At 42.7% G+C, this 18,783-nt stretch overlaps 1 protein-coding gene across 1 annotated transcript in view; it reads right to left on the bottom strand.

The window, feature by feature from the left end:
• The window catches only part of COL3A1 (collagen type III alpha 1 chain), a 96,633-nt gene that overhangs the window by 60,428 nt on the left and 17,422 nt on the right, over positions 1-18,783 (bottom strand). Inside the window, exon 2 of the mRNA XM_081903351.1 lies at positions 3,430-3,632. Within this exon, the coding sequence (XP_081759477.1) occupies positions 3,430-3,632 (203 nt within the window). The remainder of the gene's footprint in view (positions 1-3,429; positions 3,633-18,783) is intronic.

Raw genomic sequence — 18,783 nt, 5'->3', positions numbered from 1 at the left:
AAAATTCAGAGAAAAGGCTATTGTTAAGCTTTCCAAGTACAACTCCAATAAAATCCATGAAAATGAGCACTTCTTTCATATGGTCTAGATGAGATAAATTCTGGTATGTATTACAACCCGTGTCACCCTGTTTATCAAAAGGAGCTGCTTAGTTTTCAAGGAAAGACAATAAATTGCCCAAATGTTTTCAAACAATATGAGGGGACACTCCACATTTTTAGTTATAAACTCATTTAGTTTTTGATTGAGGGTGATGGGATGTCATCATACAATTTAGCTAAAGAGTGCTGTTTATTGCAGCCTGTGTTCAGTAGAAATGCTTCTTTCTTTTGTTCTCTGAGAATGATACAGCCCAACATGATCTACGCCCCTAGAACTAACTGCAGATCGCAACACAGTTTTCCTTTGGAATTTACACTTTTCTACACTTAGTGATGCCGTTATTGGCTCCAAAAAACACTTATAAACCTTGCTTAAAACAATACTTTGTTTCAGAATGCTTAGAAATGCATATATTTGAAATAAAACAAGTTCAAAAATATGTACATATTTAAATGCTATTAATTTCAGATTAATGCGGAAATTAGAAATCCACAGCACTCTAGAAATGTTTATTTTCTTCCCATGAGATTTGTGTGGTTGTTGCTGCATCAGGGCATTGTGGGAAATTAAAAGATCGTAGATGTGTAGCACTCACTGAATGTGCTAAACCGCTTGCTCCCATCAGGGCAACTGAAGGAGTAGCTCAGTCAGTAGAGTCTGGAAACGATGCCTTATGAGGAACGGCTAAGGGAGCTGGGCATGTTTAGCCTGGAGAAGAGGAGGTTAAGGGGTGATATGATAGCCATGTTCAAATATATAAAAGGATGTCACATAGAGGAGGGAGAAAGGTTGTTTTCTGCTGCTCCAGAGAAGCGGACACGGAGCAATGGATCCAAACTACAAGAAAGAAGATGCCACCTAAACATTAGGAAGAACTTCCTGACAGTAAGAGCTGTTCGACAGTGGAATTTGCTGCCAAGGAGTGTGGTGGAGTCTCCTTCTTTGGAGGTCTTTAAGCAAAGGCTTGACAACCATATGTCAGGAGTGCTCTGATGGTGTTTCCTGCTTGGCAGGGGGTTGGACTTGATGGCCCTTGTGGTCTCTTCCAACTCTATGATTCTATGATTCTATTCTATGATTCTATGAACCCTCTTAATCTCAGAGTTGTGTGTTCAAGCCCAACACCGGGCAAAAAGATTTCTGCATTGCAAGGGGTTGTACTAGACAACTTGTGTGGTCCTTTCCAACTCTATAATTCTATGAAAACTTCTATGACAGGAGTGGGCCTCAAACTTCGAGCCAGGTCAGTGTGCATTCATACAAACATCATATGGGGAAGGTAGAGTCTAGTTAACATTCTTGCGGGTAATTTTAGGATGAAAAATAATGATTCAGGTAAGGGAATAGTAACAGAGAACTTTAACACATCCAGTTACTTTTAGTTCAGCGAGAGACAGCAGTTTAAATCTATGCCATCAACTTTCATCTAAAGAATATTCTATATACTAGAGGTGGGAAATCTGTGGCCTAAGAGGTACATGTGGCCCTCTGCCTAATTTCATTTGGGTATTGGGAGCCCAGAGGAAAATAAGAAGACCAGGAACAGGCAAAAAAAAATGTGGAGGGGGAGTAGAATTGGATGGAACAATGGAAGCAAGGAGGAGGAAAGGTTCTATGCAAGCAATTGGTTCAGATCCCTGGGACCTTTCTGAGTTATAGAATCATAGAATTGTGCAGTTGGAAAGGACCACAAAATTCACCTAGTGGGGCTTGAACCCTGAAATTAAGAGTCTCATGCTCTACTGAGCCATCCCAGGGATACAAGTTAGCAGTCCCTTCCATGACAGCCTACTGGGCAGAAGGGAGAGAGAGAGAGAGAGAGAGAGAGAGAGAGAGAGAGAGAGAGAGAGAGAGAGAGAGAGAGAGAGAGAGAGAGAGGATTGTTGGAAAGAGTGGAGAAAGAGGTGGTCTTGCTCACTTTAATCTCTGGTTTTACCTATCTCTGCCATGTGGCCCCTGAGGGTCCCTGACAGATAATTCCCTGAGAGAACATGGCCTTTGGCAAAGAAACATTTCCTCACCTCGGCTATATTCAGTGGGGCTTATTCCTAAATATACACACACTCTGTAAAAGGTTGTGTCTCTAAGCATTTGATTTTTATTTCATTAGCAGCACCAAATCCCTCAAGTATTCTTACAGTATTTGAGGGATAGGGGAGGAACGACACAAAGATCCCAACAGTTCATAAACAAAACTCATAATGCAGACTACTCCATTTTATGGCAGCTTCCATCTTGATTCTAGATCTGGGTTTTGAGCATTTTAGCTAGCGGAAATCAAGCGCTGAACATGAACTTTGTTCCAAGCATCTACACACCATGAGAAATTTCCAGCTGCAAATTTATAATTGGCAATGCAAATTGTGCAGAGAGTGGATGTTCTCTTGGGACAGAATTTAGTGTTCTTTGGATGCAAAGTTTTTTGGCCTAAGTAGATAGTCCTGATACTTGCCAGGCTTTATTTGTATTCAAGTGAATAACAAGCCCTGCCCAGTTTTTATATGCTCAACAGTTTATAGCATCTCTCCGTTTCTAGTGAGAACAGATTTTGTTGGGAGATTGCTGAGAGACATCCTTCTTGGTGTTTGGACTGGAACGTGTTGCAAAAACAATATTTCTCCGTATATCCTGGCAGTTCAAATTCTAACCCTTTTATCAGCCTAGGAAGTGCAGAGGTCCTGATTCATTGTGAAAAGGGAAGGAATCAGTGTTCCCGGACCTCCATGAAATAGCCCTTTTGAGAATGGGGAAATAGCTGTATTTAGATGATGCTCCTAATAAGTTGGCCCTCTTTGATGCTTGATCTCACAAAGTCTAAATCAATAGTTGAAGGAAGGTTTTGAATATATCACACACGGCCATTTTGAGTATGCACTGATCAAGAGCCATAGCAATAGTTAAGCCTAAGAAAATAGAATTGAGCCCAATATAACCCCTTTGAAGCCAGTGGTCAATAGTCAACAAAATAATAGCACGAAAACAAGAATTACCACAGTGCAATAGATCTTGCCCTCTTCTCCTCCCACCATGACATACTTAAATCTCTTCCATAGGGTTGTGGGAGGCTGGGAGAAGAGGGGAAGAACATTCCATTCTGCAAGCAGAAATCCTGCGCTCATGGAACATTTTCCTTAGCACTGTGTTGAATCCAACTCAATAGGATTAATAGTGCAAACCTATTCATGTCTTAAGGAAGTCCTGCTGAATTCAGTGGGACTTTACTCCCATGGAAGTGTGCATAGGTTTGTAGCCTAAACCATTTTAAATTTAGGCATCAAGGCTTAGCTGAGGCTGGATTCAGGGTGGTAGGTTTATACAAGGTCTTACAGGTGGCATCGTTGGTGAAGGGCACTTTGGGCAGCAATCTCCAAACGGAATCTCCGGATTCTCGCATTCTAATTCCATATCGTCGCAGATGATGTCATCGCACAGAACAGCTCCTGAGTCACACACGCAGATTTGGCATGGTTCCGGTTTCCAAACATCCCTGTCAGCGTACACTTGGCCAAGGTGTGTACATGCTCCTACGACTGGGGAGAAAAACGTGGAGGAGAGAAATAATAAACATTAGGTGCTGGGTGCACATCAGTAAAACACAAATGGAAGAAATAGCAAACAGCTTTGGCAGATTATTGCTATTTGATCATTGACAGAGTCTAAAATGGCAGTTATGATTCCATGATCTAGCATTTGAAGAGCAGAGGTGGTCACTAGAGATCAACTATTTAATAGCAGGAAAGGAAACAACGTGAGATTCTGTGTTTTGTCTAGGGTCTTTTCCCACACAGAGAGAACGGTGAACACTTTCACAAAGAATTCTACACTACACGCTAAGAGACAAATGTGAAAGGTTTGATGACAAGCAACTAGGAAGGGTGACAGATGGACACCTACAATTCTTTTTTAAAAACTAGATTAAAAAAACACTGGATTCCATTGTGAACACATCTACAAATTGGGGGAGGGGAGAACATTGCTGAACATAAAGTTCTACAGTACATAAAGTGAAATGTTTTTGATAATTTCTGCTTATAATAGCGTGAAATCGTAAGCTTGATGTCAGAACCAAGAAAAATGCACACCAAGAACTCAGGCCAATGTAAGTTTCAATAGTGGGAGTGGTCCCTACTCGCAAATCAATTTCTGAGTTCTTGGTGTGCTTTTTTCTTGGTATATTTAATAACAAGAACTCCAACTTATTTAACATTGATGTCAGAACCAGGCACCCTTGAGCAGTCTCTAGTGTTGCTCCAGGGCATTGTGGGAAATAAAAATGGCAGCTCATAACTGCTGCCCAGTTCAACTCATGACTGGGGTTCAGGGCCACTGATTTAGAAGGGGCCATACTCAAAGGCTGCCTCAAAACAGAAGCTGGTCATGACTGCAGACTATGTTTCACTGTATGTATGTACCATAGTAGCATGGTAGTAGTGGCATGACAAGCAATCTTTTGAAATAAAAGATTATCAGTAGAATTTGCTGACATTTTTTCTAGTTTGTTCAATGTCAACAGCAATCTCTCTTGTTAATATCTCAAAGCAATGAGTGTCATTAGTTGTTTTAGAGGGGGGAGGGAATCCCACTTCTGTAAATATGGGAATAATGCAAAATAATAATAATAATAATAATAATAATAATAATAATAATAATAATAATAATTTATTTATACCCCACCCATCTGGCTGGGTTTTCCCAGCCACTCTGGGTGGCTTCCAACAGAATATTAAAAACACTTATTTATGCATATTTTAAATCTTAGCTCAATTACATGAAAATACAATGCATAAATTGTTAATGCCAGCACAAAAACGATGTTAATTTCCCCCGGTGGGAAATGATGTGCATCTTCACGTTACACATTTCAGGAGATTTAACTTTACAAACAAAAACAGAAGACTCTGGTGAATGATACATAGTTACATACACATACTTCCGAACAACATTTCACCCATGAACATAAACACATTATCATATATTTAATTTTGCTACTGCAATCAGTTTATAGACATTGGCCTATAAAGCTCTATATAGCCTAGGACCCAAGTATCTGAACAACCACTTTCCTTACCACCAACCAACCTGTATCTTAAGATGTGGGCCAGTTCTACTCAAGGAGGAGGGATCTGTGTTGGCATAGAATCCCTCAGCAGTCCAGACTCCAATGTTGTTATTTACCCTCACAACATAGGAGTACAGTTCATTTAAAATAGTTCTCCTCCCGCAAGCATCTATGGCCTCTGCATCTCCATCAATCTTTTTCATGTTATGTCTGATCCAGCCATGTGTGCTCACTTTGTTGGTATTTCAGCTTTGGTCAGACATGACGCTCTGCGTTTGCCAGGTGGCTCGATCCATTGGCCAGGTTGTGTATGTACAATAGGCCACTGCTTTCCAACTTCTGGGATGCGGGTGGCATTGTGGGTTAAACCACTGAGCCTCTTGGGCTTGCCGATCAGAAGGTAGCAGTTCGAATCCCCACAACGAGGTGAGCTCCTGTTGCTCTGTCCCTGCTCCTGCCAACCTAGCAGTTCGAAAGTACACCAAAGTGCAAGTAGATAAATAGGTACCACTCCAGCAGGAAGGTAAACGGCGTTTCCGTGCATTGCTCTGGTTCGCCAGAAGCGGCTTAGTCATGCTGGCCACATGACCTGGAAGCTGTACACCGGCTCCCTCGGCCAATAAAGCGAGATGAGCGCTGCAACCCCAGAGTCGGCCACGACTGGACCTAATGGTCAGGGGTCCCTTTACCTTTACCTATCCAACTTTTAAGGAACTTGCTCATATAGTATAAACTTGGGAATCAGAGGAATGAGGAAATAGTAGATCTCTTTATTTCTTTCCACGCACAAAACAGAGTCTAGAATCTCCGAACCATTTTATCAGTCACAGGATATTTGGGTAGCTATGGTGCTTCAGAAGGATCCCTAAGGATGCTAAAGATTTGCTTCCCTGCCACCTTAATTTACTGGCAAGTGGTAAAGATTCTGTCATAATTATCTTTTAAGTGACAGTTTCAGGATAAGGTTTTCCTCCAGGTAGCTGCTGCTGGGAAAACGTAGGAATGATTAGATGGTTACTCTGCTGAACAGATGTTCCTGTATCAAAAATACAGAAGTGAGACCTGCAACAAATGTTGTAGATGGAGTGCTGCTGTTTGGGATTCCTGCCATTCCACTCCAGAATTCCATTTTTGCCCTTCAGCAGTCAGCATTCTGGGGCCAGTGAGCATGCTCAATCTTCACTGAGCTGTTTTGGGGAACAGCAAAAATAGAGGGGGATACACACAAACACACACAGTGGTACCTCTAGTTACGAACTTAATTCATTCCAGAGGTCCGTTCTTAACCTGAAACTGTTCTTAACTAGAGGCATGCTTTCGCTAATGGGGCCTCTTGCTGTCGCTGCGCCGCCGGCACATAATTTCCATTCTCATCCAGGGGCAAAGTTCTCAACTCGAGCTAACTCTTCCAGGTTACTGGAGTTCGTAACCTGAAGCTTTTGTAAGGTACCGCTGTATAAGGTAAAGGGACCCCTGACCATTAGGTCCGGTCGTGGCCGACTCTGGGGTTGCGGTGCTCATCTCGCTTTATTGGCCGAGGCAGCTGGCGTACAGCTTCCGGGTCATGTGACCAGCATGACTAAGCCGCTTCTGGCAAACTAGAGCAGCACACAGAAACATTGTTTAAATTCCCGCCAGAGCGGTACCTATTTATCTACTTGCACTTTGACGTGCTTTTGAACTGCTAGGTTGGCAGGAGCAGGGACCGAGCAATGGGAGCTCACCCCCGTCGCGGGGATTCGAACTGCCGACCTTCTGATCAACAAACCCTAGGCTCTGTGATTTAACCCACAGCGCCACCTGCATCCCTTAAGGTACCGCTGTATACACACACGGAAATCTGGTAAAACATGAAATCGGGCTCATATGCATGCATGGATGAAGGTTCCAACATTATCATTCTTTTATTCTTATGAATATGTTATGTTATGACCCCAACAATCATCTGCAAATCTGGAAAAACTTTGGCTATAGCCCTTGAATCCAAGCATTCCCCGGTGAATTTTCCCATGCATAACAGCAGTCGTAAAAGGCAGAAATGAAAGAAACAAGCCAAACGTGAATGTTCAGAAATAAAATGCAGAGTCCTGAAATAGGAGGGGGGAAAGGAATATCAAAGCTCGCTGAAGAGTTATATTCATTAAGCAAAATCCTTTCTATAAGCCTGATTAATATAAAAAGATTACTTGAAATCTATGCATCGTGTTTTGTTTATAATGTTAGTAGCATTAAACAAAAGGTCATATATCCTTCCCGTTACAACGCATCTTGTGGCCTTTCAAACTAACCACACCTTTTTATGACAATTCCTGCAGGGAACAAGAGGCCTTCCTTCCTGTCAAAGTTCCCAGTACAGTTCAAGACGCAGTGTCACCCAGTAGACAGAACAATGGACTAGTTGGAGCTGGTAGGTCTCTGGAACAAATCTCAGCCCAACGTGAATTTAATGGACAAGTGTGTGGGTTGCATTCTGGCTTCCCTCCCTCCAGCTGGTGGCATGTGCGTGTTATGTACTGAGTTGAATAGGATCCAAAATGCAGCAGTCTGATTGGTCCTAGAACAATTGGATTCAGAATGCAGCAGTCTGGTTGGTCCTAGAACAATGCAGCAGTCTAATTGGTCTGCAGGAGCCACCCAATCCAGGTGGAAATAAATCCACAACCTGATTGGCCCACAGGAGAATCCCGGAATTAGCCAATCACATGCAGCCCATTGTGTAAATAATGTATATAAAGCAAATATTGTGGGGGAACTTCCATTCCTTCTCACCACTATGAGCTGAATAAAGAGCATGAAATCCACTCTCGACTCCGAGTATATTTCAGTGGGGGAGGCAGCTTTTGTCAACTCCTCTTTCCCCATTCACTCCCAGTACCACCTCCCACACTGTTCTGGAAAGTTGGAGGGTGCCCCCCAGAACAATGTGGGAGGGGTACTGGTGCACTGGGGGAGGAATGGTGGTGCGGAGGGAGCAGACCGCCCGCGGCACCACTATTCTGGTAGGGTTCCATTGCGGCAACCCCCCTGGAGACACGCCGTGGACCCCCGCCCGTGCCGGGCACCACACCCCCACAGGCAGCACGTCACACCCCCAGAACGCACGTCACACCCTCGCGGGCAGCATACCACACCCTCGGGATGTGTGCCACACACCCCAGGTGCACATCACATCCCTGGGGTGTGTGTGTGTGACAGCCACATCCCTGCCTGCTCTCTGCCTCCAGTAGCATAGCATGCAGCTTGGCCACTGTACTGGGGTTGCAGTGGCATCAGAGAATCAGCAAAAGTTGCCACTCCCCTTGGTCACTCCACTGTATCAAAAGCTTTCTATGGACTAAGGAAGCCATTCCATCTATGGAATGTGAAGCAATGAAACCCAATAATTCCATTCCGTTACCTCCATTTCCCCTAAGCAAAGGGGAATGAAATGATGATGGTGGTGAGACATGGACTGTTAGGAGAATGCATATGAACTATTTAAAGTCCCAGGCACACATAACTGGGGTGAAAATCCTATGGAACCCCAGCTTTTGGGCCCCGCCCCCAAAGTGCCCCCAAATTACTGCCAGATTAAAACTAATAAAAATGCCATTGCATTAAGGAGATTAAAGCAAATGTAATTTAACCCTATAGGCACTGATTGGGAGTAAGTGACCCTGAAGACAATGGGTCTTAGAAGTAAATGGAGATGCGGAGAACTGCATTGTAAATTATTAGAATAGTGAGAGAAAGAGCATAAAATAGCTTTGCTGTCTCACTATGTCCCAAAGAACTATTATCTTCAGCAAAAAATAATGGGGAAACTATGGAACTACCTTGCCTGCAATAAATTGCTAGTATAAGAAGGCATCAGATTTAGAAAAGTGGCTGTTTCTGCCAACGAAAGCCATTAAAAAGAACACGATTTTAAATAAAAATGCTATTATTGAACAGGAAATTGTCTCTTTGACTCTTTGCTGAATGGTCTAATCTAGGAGCATGGTCATTCTCTTCATATACAGTAGGTGGCACAATTGAGCTGTCAGAAGGCAATGTAACCCAAACATCTGGTTATAATGACTTTCAGCCTTCTCTCTAACTTTCTGGATATTGCTAGATCAGTTAAGAACTAAACTGGAAGTGCCGCACTACAAATCTCTGTGGCTTTTGGCAGGATGAAAGTATTAAATACATTTTTCCAGGAGAACCTTCCATCTGGGTTGATTTGCCAGTTCACAAAACCCCTGCTAGGTTAAGATGTAGCTCTGTGTGTCAGCTCACGATGACATAATGCCCTGCACATTGGCTATGAAGACTTCCCTTTTTTAAAAAAAAATTAAAAAGTGAAAAACACTCTACAAAACTGCCAGCGCTGGCAAAGAATATGTAGACATAATGGGAAGTTGATACTACAGGTTGAAATGTCTGTTTCCAGACTTGGGGCTAAAAGAACAAAACAAATTCACTGATTGGGCAGACTTTTGGCGCAGTTGTAGTTGAGGCTATGAGGATTTTTTTTAATGGCTTCCAATTTACCCCGTAGCAGGGGGTACCCCCTGCCTTTACATTTCGGTGACAGCAAGCCTACAGGTAGCCATTGTGATGCCCTCACTATGTTGCTGAACTCCAGCTTTCATCATCAGCACCACTCATTGTGGCCAATGAGCAGGCCTGATGGAAACTGGAGACCAAAAACTTCAGAAGAGCATTGTGTTGGCTACTCCTGCTCTAATAAACGACTACATGCCATATAGTATATATAATATAGAATTACAGCTGTATCTGATTGATTAATTATGAGAAGAAATTTAAAAAGAAAATAAGTAATTATTTAATTGGTGCGAAGGGTTGTTGAAAAAAATTTAAAACAGAGATGCAGAGATGGGGAGGTAAGGGGAAGTCCGAGAAATAATGTTCATGAAAAAAAGGATTTGAAATTATACATGTTTATATGTTTTTGTTTGTTTATGTGTGTATGTTGTTTTGTTTGTTTTTATTCTGTATTGGAAAACTAATAAAAATTATTATAAAATAATAATAATAAATGACTACATGCCATGATCAAGAGGGAAGAGAGATTCTGTCAGGAGACAAGGCAACCTACCGCCAGTGGAGGAATAAGCAAATAAATTTCACAAATGTGGGATTGGGACCCTGCAAACTTTCCTGATCGCACAAGGACTTCCTTTTGCATTGTGGCCGGATTGCTTATCCAGAAAACATGGCATGGGGGCAGTGATTTTTAACCTTGGGGCCTCAGATGTTGTTGGAGTAGCAACTCCCACCATCCCTGATCATTGGCTAATCTGTCTGGGGATGATGGGAGTTGTAGTCCAACAACATCTGGGAACCCAAGATTGAGGAACAGTTAGCCAATTGCTTATCCCTGTGAATTTCATGTCGCTCCCATGATTATTATGATTCAGAACATAATGAGCAGATGGGGAAGGAGGGGAGGATGAATGCTGGTTGCAATCCAAGATATTGGCCACGATCCAAAACAGAGTTTGGCATATTTAAATCTATTTATTCCAGTGCACTGTACACGGGGGTTTGGCCCTTAAGTCTTTATAAAACACAAAAGCTTGTTTTCAACATACAATGCATCATTCGTTAGAGTTGTATACAAGTTTACTTTTTGAGTAATTATTGAGAAGGCTTGCCAGAAATTGTTTATATAAATTACAAGTTGTTAGACATCTGGAAAACATTTCAGAGAAAGAGATTTTCTTCTTCTTCCAGTATTGGAAAATTTATGTAGCAGATTAAAACTGCATTTTCCTAAACGTTCACATCTTAATACTGGTTATCTCTATCAATGTGTTTGCTTTCCTTGAGTTGAAGCAAAGAGAAATCAAAACTCCTGCCCAACAAGAGAATTTTGAAACAGTGCCAACATTGCCATGTATACCACTAAAGAAACAGAACGGGCTGATATAATGAGGAAGGGGCCAAAATGGTGATTGCTTTTTCAAAATCCATGTTTCATTTTACCATTTAGTGCAGAAAGAATGTATCAGGCAGCACAACATTTAGCAAGTTTGAGAAGGAAAAGGTATTGCTGTAACATAGCAGTTAAGCAAGGCCAATGGGAATTGGGCCATTGTGTCATGAAGGCTGCAATCCTAAACAAGTTTATCTGGGAATAAACCTCACAAAAGGAGGCATCTATAGGACTGCACTGTAAAAAAATGGTTGCATTTTCCCTTTCCTCCAAGAACCTTTGGATGGCATACTTAGGTTTGGTCCATTTCTTCCTTCCAACTCGGTGAAGTAGATTAGGTTGAGAGATGACTGGTCTAAGGTCATCAAATGAGCTTCATGACTGAAATTTGATTCTGGGTCTCCTCAGTCTATTTTGCTAGCTTAGGCAAAGGATGAGATGGCACCCCTGCCCATTCCACATACATAAGCTGACTTCAGTACTGATGATGGGGTAGCAACCCCCATACTGCACCTGAGGCAGCAGGACAGTTGGCAGTCATAGTCCAAAACATCTGGAGAAGATCAGGCAAGGGCTGTGCGAGAGTCTTTAGTATCAATCAAGGAGGAGGAACCTGATTGGTTTCCTGCCAGTTGATTCTCCATTTAAAATTTGGGGGACATGGGTTGTCTAAACCACTGAGCCTCTTGGGCTTGCTAATCAGAAGGTCAGTGGTTCAAATTCACGCAACAGGGTGAGCTCTGTCCCAGCTTCTGCCAACCTAGCAGTTTGAAAGCGCACCAGAGCAAGTAGATAAATAGGTAGCACTGTGGCAGGAAGCGAAACGGCATTTCCGTGCACTCTGGCACTCATCACGGTGTCCCGTTGTGCCAGAAGTGGTTTAGTCATGCTGGCCACATGACCCAGAAAGCTGTCTGTGGACAAACACCGGCTTCCTCGGCCTGAAAGTGAGATAAGCAACTCACCCCATAGTTACCTTTGACTGGACTTTAACATCCAGGGGTCCTTTACCTTTACCTTTACCATTCAAAATTAGGCCCCTCCCTTCTGCTTTCAACCCTGCAGTGGAAATTATGTGGGTGCTGAGAAACCATCTGGAGTGGGGTGGGGTGATTTTGAAGAAAAGAGGTCCTACAGGGAAATGAGTAAGTATCTCCTCCTCTTTCTCCCCACCAGTCTTATGCTCAAGACTGCCATGTCCGGCAGCTGCTTCTAGTTTAACTAGTCAGGGTTGATGGAAAATTACACAGAACTTTTCATATGCCGTGTGCGTCAATATAATGGTTTTCACTGTACCTATGGGAGAATGGCCAAAGGAATGGCGGTTTCCTTCTCTATTTCAGAGCAAAGGATAAAACACCTGATATTGCATTAGTCAGAGCAATCACTGTTCCCTGGCTTGTAGTTACAGATAGGTTCCCTGGCTTGTAGTTAATGAGTGAGAACAAGTACTGTATATCTGTTCAAAAGAAAGCAGTGGGTACAGTGGCTAATGTCTTTCAGCAAAATCCTAAGTGGGGGGAGGTATATGAAAAGGCAGCTTTTCTGCTACATCTGAAGCCCTGGCTTATACTTCCTGGACAGGTGGCAGATGTGGCTTCTTGACTTATCTGGGAATAAGTTTCCAGATAAACATTGACTTCCTTCCTTTCCCCTCCCCTGAACATATTTTCTCTTTATTTATCTTCCCTTTACCTCTCCAGGATCCTTGGCCTCCTTCCTGTCCTGTCCCAGCTTAGACTGCCCCACCTCAGGGCCTACTTTGGGCTGGTAAAGGAACCACCAACAGTAGCTCTACACCCGGGGAGCTATTTACAGGCATTGTGGCAGACATGCCCACTGCCGATGAAGCGGTCCTGCAGCAGGGGTGTCAGGCTGCTGCCAGTGACTCCCATGGCTGGTTGCCCAAGAATGTACAAAGACAAGGAAATGTTTCTTACTGTCCGCTTTTTATTCAGTATTTACAGAGAGAGGCTTGAGAACCCATCCTATTGGATAACGGCGTTGTCCCGAGTTAATCTCCACCCCCTGTCTCTCCCACTTCCTCATTCATCACTTCTATGGGTGCTGCTACGTGCCCTCCGTCTTTGAGCTCTTTGCTCTCCTACTTTTAAGGCTTGCTGGGTTCTGGGAGATGGGGGGGTGCTTGGAATGCTTTTAAAGACACCGTGTCTGTCAGCTGTCACCCCTCCCCCCGGTGCTTCCTCCTCTCCCATTATTTCCCAACTTTCCCCCTCATCAGCCTCTGAGCTGTGACCTTCCTCAACCCCCTGTTGTAATTCTAAACTGCCTTACTCTTCCTCCTCCCAGTCTCAGGCACCTTCACTCCTTCCGAACTGCCACCAGCCAGTGGATCTGCAGGTTAGGATTGTTCTGTTATGTTGGTATTGGAGTGCCAGTGATGGAGATCTCCCTGGAGGTCAGCAAGGATGTTTCTTGTGCTCATTGTTGTCAGGTGGGTTTGTTTTCCTAACCTATTGGGCACAGCTTAGCTTGCTTACTTGGGTCACCTATAGACATTTGAGGCTATTTGTGTCTTGCTCTTTGTTTAGGGTGAAGGGAGGAGACAGTGAAACGCTTGCACCCACAGACACCATGTTTAACCTGAAAAGAATTTGTGCTGCCTCTGCCATTAATAGGCAGGTGATGTATATAATACATACATGCATATTCTAGGATGCACATGTGGTCATGTGTGTGAGTCAATGAATGGAGGAGGGTGACGTTTGCATGACTTGTGTGAAGAGGCAAATGCAGATTTGCATGCGTGTGAAGGGGAGACGGGCACAGAAACGGGATTTACAAACAGCAACACAAAACCTGTCCACGAATTTGGGTGGATTCCCACCTGCACCTTGAAAGACATTTGATGGGGAGAATTGGAACAGTATCCCTTTTCACTTCAGTATCCCTTTTCATTCAGTACCCCTTCATTTGAAGGCGATCAAAATCTATTTTCCCTTGGAGTGGGGTGCCAAAGAATCCGGTGCCTGTTATTATGGCAATGTTTACAAGAAAAGTTAAGATGTTCATTCCATCCCGAGAATCATAATACAAGCAGAGCATAGTCTCAAAATGAACTCATTGGATCGCTGAGCCAAACTGCAGAGTGTTTTCAGTTTGGGGCAATTAGATAAGTGCTGAGTGCGGGCGAGTGGAAAAAATGTGCTCATAAGACTTATAATTAGATGTGAATATGACACAAGAGCATGCATGAAAGGAGTCTTTTTGTCCTTATGTGGATTATTCTAGTCTTTATACTCATGTGGGGTGTTTTCCCCTTGCAAAGCCATAGGCAGAAGAATATTTTAACAAAGCTAGAATGTGGAGAGAATTCTGCAGGTTTTTCAGCCTGATCCAGCAATAGCTTAGGGTGAGGTCTTGGATATGACCTCACTAAAAACACTAGAATCCCTAATTTCTTCCCTGTTATAACAGCTTCCTCATTCTACCAAGTGGAGAATGAAAAGAGACATGCCCGAGACAGTGTCATACCCATCCACTGCCCTGGAAAAAACAGGGGGGAAATACTCACAGGGCATCCTATTTTTTCTCGCAAGAGAACAGTGGCCTCTCGTGTGATCTCAGGCTGCACTTTTGGGAGGCATGGTGCCCCAAAATGCATGTTTTGGGACATTGTATCTGAAAAACCCTGTTTGGGGGCAGACTCGAGATCTCACATGGGTCCTGTGCAGGGCCAGATTTAGGTTTGCACCCACAGACACCATGTTTAACCTGAAAAGGTGTAAGCTACGGAAGGTAATGGGGCCCTTTATGTGTCCAGCTGTCCTTTGTCAACAAAAAATTGTTGCTGTTTTTGTGTGTGTGTTGAATACAGTGGTACCTCTAGTTAAGTACTTAATTCGTTCCGGAGGTCCGTTCTTAACCTGAAACTGTTCTTAACCTGAAGCACCACTTTAGCTAATGGGGCCTGCTGCCGCGCTGCAGGAACATGATTTCTGTTCTCATCCTGAAGCAAAGTTCTTAACCTGAAGCACTATTTTTGAGTTAGCGGAGTCTGTAACCTGAAGCGTATGTAACCTGAAGCGTATGTAACCCGAGGTACCACTGTCTATGCTATATATATGCTATATATATATTTATGGCCCTAATAGGTACCTAAAGCCATTTGCACATAACAAAATATGTATTTTATCAAAGTAATTGTTGAACTGAAATACAATTAAGAAGAAGTATATTAATAGTGAAATACAATTAAGAAGAGGTATATTTTGGGGGGGCCCGCAAGAGAGTGGGGGTCCTAAGCTATAGCTTGTTTAGATTATACATAAATCCAACACTGGTCCTGTGACTTGCACAGTAGTGCAGGCCTGAAAGATGGTGCCATAGATTTTGGCCGCGTTGTGTTGGAAGGTATGGAGTATGCGCTCAGCTTTCCCCCACAGCTGAAGTGACTAGGTGAGCTAACTTGCATTAGAGCCACAAATACAATGTAGGGTTCACCTGGGGCTCTGTGTGGGGAAATGCCCTTTGCAGAACCAGTAGTACCGGGGTGCTACACAACAGCAATAACAAGATGCACCACCCAAGCTGCTCCCATTGAACCAGTGTTAACTGGGAGAATATAATACAAGCTTTTAAGTTTCTGTCCAGAGCAGCCTTGGCTACAGCACCCATCAGCCTCAGTCAACATGGCTACATTGGTTAGGGATGATGGGCGTTGTAGCCCAAAGCATCCAAAGGGCACCAGGTTGGAAACTGCTGCTGCAGAGGGTTGAAATTAGAGAACTATTGTTGGTCATGGTGTTGCTGCCTGTTTTTTTCTGGTCACTATAGCATCTGAGCAAACAGGTCTCGAAGGCTTTGCATAGCACTTAAAAACAACAACACCTGGCTGGCCAGAATAGGGAGCTGAAAGAAACAGATCATAATTGAACTCTCTTTAAAACAACCACTTGCTTGCAGCTGAAAAACACCATGTCTACAGTAGAGCTGGGATTCCTACTCTGATGTAAGAAATATTTTTGTTTACAGCAAATAATTTCATCGGTGAGCCTGCTGGAGCAACTGCAGAGATTTCCCAATAATCTTGCAATGGTCCTTTGTAGTGATTTCTAACTCATTTTGCCCTAGAGATAATGATGGAATCTGTTTATGTCATGATTATTTTCTTTTCCATACCCCTTCCTCCTCTTTCAATAAATGGTGCATCAATGGGAAAAATCCATTTTATAACCTGTATTTATGATGCAGCAGGAATGCCTCACAGCCATCAGTTGCTATGATTAGGTAATCCTTATGTAAGAAAAACAAACCCTATATCCATAATTATTGACTTGCAGTGCTGTGTCTCTTAATTATTCCATTGCACCAAAACACTATGTGTATGAATATCTATATGGAGTGGGATGGGGGCGGGGGAAGGATTCGCAAGCAAACACATCCCAAATCCCAACACCTACACATGAGTTTTGGACTCATGCCCCAAAACATTTTCTCACTACTCCCTACACCACTCCTCTGGGGCTTATATGCCAAGAAGAATCAAAAATACAATGTTCTCTTTTTGTACAGATGCACACAATCATGTGTAACGCCTCTGGTATCATTTGAGGGAACAGTCAGCACTTAAATTCATCCAGATGTTTTATAGAATTCTCCCTCCCTCGCTCCCCTGATGGATTATTGCTTTAGTTTATAATAAATAGCATAATTAGTGAAGTAAAAAATCACAAATGGTGGCATGATAATGATTATTACCATATTATGCATTTAATCTACTGTATACTGAATTTTAAACTGTGTATTTGGCAGCTTAAATAGCCTGATTGAGGAACAGATGAAACACCAAGCAAGAACTTATATCAACTAGTTATAGATAGGTAGCCGTGTTGGTCTGCCATAGTCAAAACAAAAAAATTCCTTCCAGTAGCACCTTAAAGACCAACTAAGTTAGTTCTTGGTATGAGCTTTCGTGTGCATGCACACTTCTTCAGATACACTGAAACAGAAGTTTCCAGACCCTTCTATATAGTGAGAAGGTGGGGAGGGGTATTACTCAGAAGGGTGGTGGGAATGGGTGATTGGCAGATAGCTGTGATGAGCCTGTTGACGACTCTTAATGACTGCAATAGGTCTTACAGGAAAAAGCAAGGGGTGAGAAGGTGAAAAATGGCTTTGTCATGTATAATGAGATAAGAATCCAAGGTCTTTGTTCAGACCAGGTCTCTCCATGGTTTGAAGTTTGGTGATAAGTTGCAATTCAGCAGCTTCTCTTTCCAGTCTATTTCTGAAATTCCTTTGTAGTAAAACAGCTACTTTGAGATCTTGTATAGAATGTCCTGGGAGATTGAACACTTCAATCTCCCAGGACATTCTATACATGGCTTTGTCATGTATCTCATTATACATGACAAAGCCATTTTTCACCTTCTCACCCCTTGCTTTTTCCTGTAAGACCTATTGCAGTCATTAAGAGTCGTCAACAGGCTCATCACAGCTATCTGCCAATCACCCATTCCCACCACCCTTCTGAGTAATACCCCTCCCCACCTTCTCACTATATAGAAGGGTCTGGAAACTTCTGTTTCAGTGTATCTGAAGAAGTGTGCATGCACACGAAAGCTCATACCAAGAACTAACTTAGTTGGTCTTTAAGGTGCTACTGGAAGGAATTTTTATATCAACTAGTTTTGCTAGGGCGGGGCAGGGAGTTTAGGGTGGCAGCCAAAAGTCTTCTCCAACCCACCTTTGAGACTGTTGGTTCATTCTGGCCACATTACACTGTTCTTATGCCCTTCTTTGGCTTCTGGATTGGCTCACACCAATCTCCCTCTAGTTGCTGACTCCTATCTTAGGGTACTTCTCTGCCATCACAACATCATGAAACACAATCTTATCCCTAGAATGAAGATGTGAATATGTAAATGTTTGGGACCGCTTCGGTTCTTTAGTGGCAAAGAAATTTCCAAAACTTCAACAAAGGTGCCTATTGGAGGATACGGGGCAAAGTGAAAGTAATGTATCATTTAATCGGATCTATCATTTGTCGCTTCAGTTGGCTCACTTGATCATCAGTTGCTTGATTTTGCATCAACACATACTAGTTGGGTTGCTTTCTTTCACTGGCTGTATTAGTAGATCCATCAACTAAAACTAGCTTTTTTAAAATAAAAAAGAAGAAGTGTGCATGCACACGAAAGCTCACACCAATAACAAACTTAGTTGGTCTCTAAGGTGCTACTGGAAGGATATTTTTTTTTATTTTTTTTCGACTACGGTAGACCAACATGGCTACCTACCTGTAACTAGCTTTTTTAAATTAATGGATATGAGCAATTTTGATTGGTGGGATTGCAAATTGAAGACATGCTATTTTTCTTTCTTTCTCAAGCTCATGGTGCACCACTGCAATGAGAAATGAGAAGAAAATGTGCAAAATGGCATTTCCTTGGGCAAGAAATGTTAGATTGGATTAGATTATACAGTATTTTCTCTTTGCCCAATATCCTCAGACCTTGGTTGATGTCTTTGAAACAGGCCAATTTATTGAAACAGAATTGACTGATTCATAATAACAAGAAGTGACAACTACAAATATAATGCCCAAATACCAAGAGAATCACTGCATCCTGCTGTGTTTACATGACATCAGAATATAGACTTAATCCAGGCACCCCCAACCTGCGGCCCTCCAGATGTTTTGGCCTACAACTCCCATGATCCCTAGCTAACAGGA

The sequence above is a fragment of the Podarcis melisellensis genome, assembly GCF_964234715.1.
Source record: "Podarcis melisellensis genome assembly, chromosome: 1".
Lineage (NCBI taxonomy): Eukaryota > Metazoa > Chordata > Lepidosauria > Squamata > Lacertidae > Podarcis > Podarcis melisellensis.
This window is presented reverse-complemented; position numbering and strand designations above follow the sequence as displayed.